The sequence below is a fragment of the Lucilia cuprina genome, chromosome 4 (assembly GCF_022045245.1).
Source record: "Lucilia cuprina isolate Lc7/37 chromosome 4, ASM2204524v1, whole genome shotgun sequence".
Classification (NCBI taxonomy): domain Eukaryota; kingdom Metazoa; phylum Arthropoda; class Insecta; order Diptera; family Calliphoridae; genus Lucilia; species Lucilia cuprina.
In genome coordinates this window covers 100,798,594-100,802,530 of record NC_060952.1, presented here as the reverse complement: position 1 = coordinate 100,802,530, position 3,937 = coordinate 100,798,594, and the positions used below count along the sequence as shown (strand labels likewise).

The 3,937-nt window shown below is 28.0% G+C and overlaps 1 protein-coding gene across 1 annotated transcript; it reads left to right on the top strand.

Annotated features, from left to right (window-relative positions):
* The first annotated feature begins 697 nt into the window (after nucleotides 1-697).
* On the top strand, nucleotides 698-2,083 carry LOC111690274 (GATA zinc finger domain-containing protein 3-like). The gene is made up of 2 exons (XM_023452726.2): nucleotides 698-800; nucleotides 1,171-2,083. The coding sequence occupies exon 2, from the start codon at nucleotides 1,235-1,237 to the stop codon at nucleotides 2,009-2,011; it is 777 nt and encodes a 258-aa protein (XP_023308494.2). The 5' UTR covers nucleotides 698-800; nucleotides 1,171-1,234; the 3' UTR covers nucleotides 2,012-2,083.
* Nucleotides 2,084-3,937: the final 1,854 nt, after the last annotated feature.

The window sequence follows — 3,937 nt, the reverse complement described above, 5'->3', positions numbered from 1 at the left end:
ACATCGTAAAAGGAAGAAAATCAATTTACAATTTTTCACTTTTTAACCCTGCTGCCCAATAAAGATCTATTCATTTAAAAATAGTAGAGACAATTAAAATTAACTAAATTAAATAAATTTCTGTTTATGTGTTGTAAAAGAATGTTTAAATAATTATTTACTTTACCTTCAAGAAGTGTGCACTCAATGAATGGGAGTTTCTCAATTTATGTGTATTAGAGACATTGCGTTTAAGGTTCCTACATACAAATATAAATGGACAAAATAAGGTCAGCCTTTTATTGAACTCTGATAATATGTTTTAAATTTTACATTACATAAATTACTCAAACTCTATACATTATCTTCAAAATATATTCTTAATTATTTTAAAGAAACCTTCAGTTACAAAATTTAAATATATATTTCATTGAATATATTCTACTGCAGACAACTCATATTCTTTATCTCTAAACCTTGACAACTCTATGAATGTGGATCAAGATCACAAAAGTGTAAATATTTACAATTTGCAAAATATTTATATACTTAAGTACCTCCCTCTGCTAGACTTCCTCTCGCTTTCAGCCATAAATGTTCATATGGTTGATATTGTAGTTTGTAGTTGTGGGGGTGTTGTTAATGTTAAAACTTCTTTTTATATATAAATACCTGTGTTAAATTAAGAATTACAGCAATTTGTATTTAAGGTTTATTTAACAAACTCTTAATAATTAGTGCTGCAAACAAGAGAAAAAAATAACAACTTAAAAACTCAGTCGACAGTTACAAAATTTGTACTCTCAACATCCAACATTCAAGTTAGTATTAATGTAGTAGTATATGTACATATGTACACAATACATATATAAATAAGTAAATTGTTGGGTGGTTGTTTGTTTATTAGTATGTATCTATGTATAATAATGTGATGTGGGGTACAAAATCAAAATAAAAAATTTTCATCTTGACAAAAGTTCAAGTATTCTTTCCTATTTTGTTCTTTTTGTTTTAATTTCTGTTATTTTTTGCACTTTAGACTTGAACATTTGTACATTTTTATATTGTTGTTGGAAATTGTAGAAAAACATTTGGTGTTGAAAGTAGTGCGGGTATTTAGTAGATAAATAGAAAGATATGGGTACACTATACAGTTCCTGGCAGCAAAATAACTAATTAACTTTAATTTAGCTTTCTTACAATTTTTTTTTTTTTAATTTTTTGTTGCCGCCAACACTCTTACATACAAGAGAATATGAAGAGAAAAATAAAAACAACAACATCAACATTTTATTGCTACTTTTGTAGTCGTCATATTTTAATTACGTTTGTTGGCATGACGCTACTAATTGTGAATTATGGTGTAAATACAGTGCAAATGTCAGCTGTGCCACATAGAAATGGTAATTTTAACAACAGCAACAACATCTGTAGCAGTGGCACTGGCATTTGTAGTGGCAACAATATAGTGTCATCTATAAACGGCAATAATACAAACAACAAAAACAATAGCTTTGGAAACATCCCATGGAATAGAAGCGTTGAAAAACTTACAAACATTAATGGCGATAGGAATACAAACACAAACTCTCTACACATTGCTCTGCCAGCTATGCCAACAATTTACAAAGACAGCAAATATGGTAAAGACGATTCCATTGATAATTATGCTGACACCAACTACTACAACATCCCCAATACAAGGCTCAAAGTCTCAAACAATAATATCATAAATCATACAGAAACTGATTTAGTAATAGCAGGACAATTTGGAAAATTAAGAAAATCTCGTATTTTTGGCTTATTGGGTTCAAATTTTTCACTTTCTTACAATTTATCATTGAATAGTGGCACTTCGGCGGGAAATATCACTGTGGCCGCTCCTGCTTCAGCTTACTATTATGCACCGGCTGCTTATTATCCCTATGGTTATTATAATCCTTATGGATACTATGATCCATATGTGTACAATCCATATGCATACAATCCATATGCATACAATCCATATTCTGGCTACGGTTATTACGGTTAATAACAAACATGTATGTATCTTAACCGTCTTTGCAAAAATTGCTACAAAATATTTAATTGTTTTACACTAATAATTTATAGACTTTAAAATAAGTAATTTATCAAGAGTAAAATAATATGTTAAAAAATATCGAAACATTAAATTGATTTTATAGTCAGACCTATTATTAAAACAATTATATCAAAATTAGACATTAACTGCTTTATGCAAAAACATCTATTAACTATTTTTCTATATAAAAAAATACTCCGTTTAAATTATAATTAAATTTAGTAATTGTGTTTGCATATTTTTTTAAATATTGCAATTTACTAACAACAGAATAATAATAGGATAAAATTTTGTGTAAAACAAAAAACTAAAAAGTTTTACACATTAGAGCTCATTATTTTAACACTTGATTGCATGCATGTTGTTTAACATGCTGACATAAACTTGAATAATTTTGTATACACAAACACTCAAACCTTTACATGTACTTGTATTGGTAAACATGTTAATCAGTCAAGGGCCAATAACCTAACATACATACATTTGAAAAAATGAATTAATATTTCAAAATATTAGTCAGTTTGTTTCAATACTACATTCTATATAAAAATGTTTACTGGGATATTATGTTTTGCTGGTTACATAGTTAGTAATATGTTGTGTGTAAATAAATATTTTGTTAGCAGCAACAACAACAGCATGACAACTTTCAACTTCAGTCTTACTTCACTTCAGGTTATTTTTTTAAAGCAATTATCCAAATACAAGTCAGAGTTTTCCATATTTTACTCATGCAGAGAAATGCAGGTTTGCATGAACGTTTTTAGAAAAGCATTCTCCTTATCATCAGTAAAATGTAATAATGTTCATTTTTAACACTATCATCGACAAAGACATTGGCAGTGAGTGAACAAGTGAGAGTGTGAAAAAACATGAAACAAATGCACTCAAAGACATTAAAAATCCATTTAGCCAGTATAGAATTAAAAAAAATTAACTCAACTAAATGCATGAAAAAACTCATCAAGATGTTTAATAAGTTTAAAGTAGAAGTTTTTGTTCGTTTTAAGAACAGTTTGTCAAAAAAGGTTCATAACTGCATATTTGATTTTTATTCACATTTTTTCACCTTTAATAATAATTGTAAAAATTTTTATTATATTATATAACGAACACATACACATATCATAACTTAAACATCGATCATATTGGTAAAAAAAACGGAGATCTGCGATCAATTAAAATCGGTTTTTAACAAATCATGATAAATCGTCTAAAATAGATACTTTAATACGAGAAACATCTATATTTTTTGATAATTCATTAATATTACGATGGAACATTTTGCATATTGCGAAAAGTAGTGGCGTTTATTTTGATATAAATAAATATATTTTATTACATTGATTAATGATTATTACAACTAAATCTAAATTATTTTACAAACCTATATTTACATTTTAGTTGTAATTAAGTATATAAAGAAAGGAGGGTTATATTTTATAAGACATAATATATTTGCACAACTATAGAGTAAACTTTCATGCAATTATCTTTTTCTATTACATTTTTCAACTGCCTCAGGCAGTGTGCCATGGATAGGTGGATGGATGGATGGATGGATGGATGGATGGATGGAAGGATGATACAAGTACTACTAACAATAAAAACGTTCGCAAGAGTATCGCAAACAATGTCTACTCGAAATTTTACAAGTACATTTATACACGGTGTGTCGTAGAGACTCAATAACTGACTGCGAGTAATCTACCAACTTCGAGCTAGCAAAAGCCTTGTCTTTGTACTGCATACATACATACATACATACATACATACATACATACATACATACATACATACATACATACATACATACATACATACATACATACATACATACATACATACATACATACATTCATTCATATGTTCATA

Coding starts and splice junctions, on each gene's coding strand:
- LOC111690274 (XM_023452726.2), top strand. CDS start 1,235: ATGAAGAGAAAAATAAAAACAACAACATCAACATTTTATTGCTACTTT.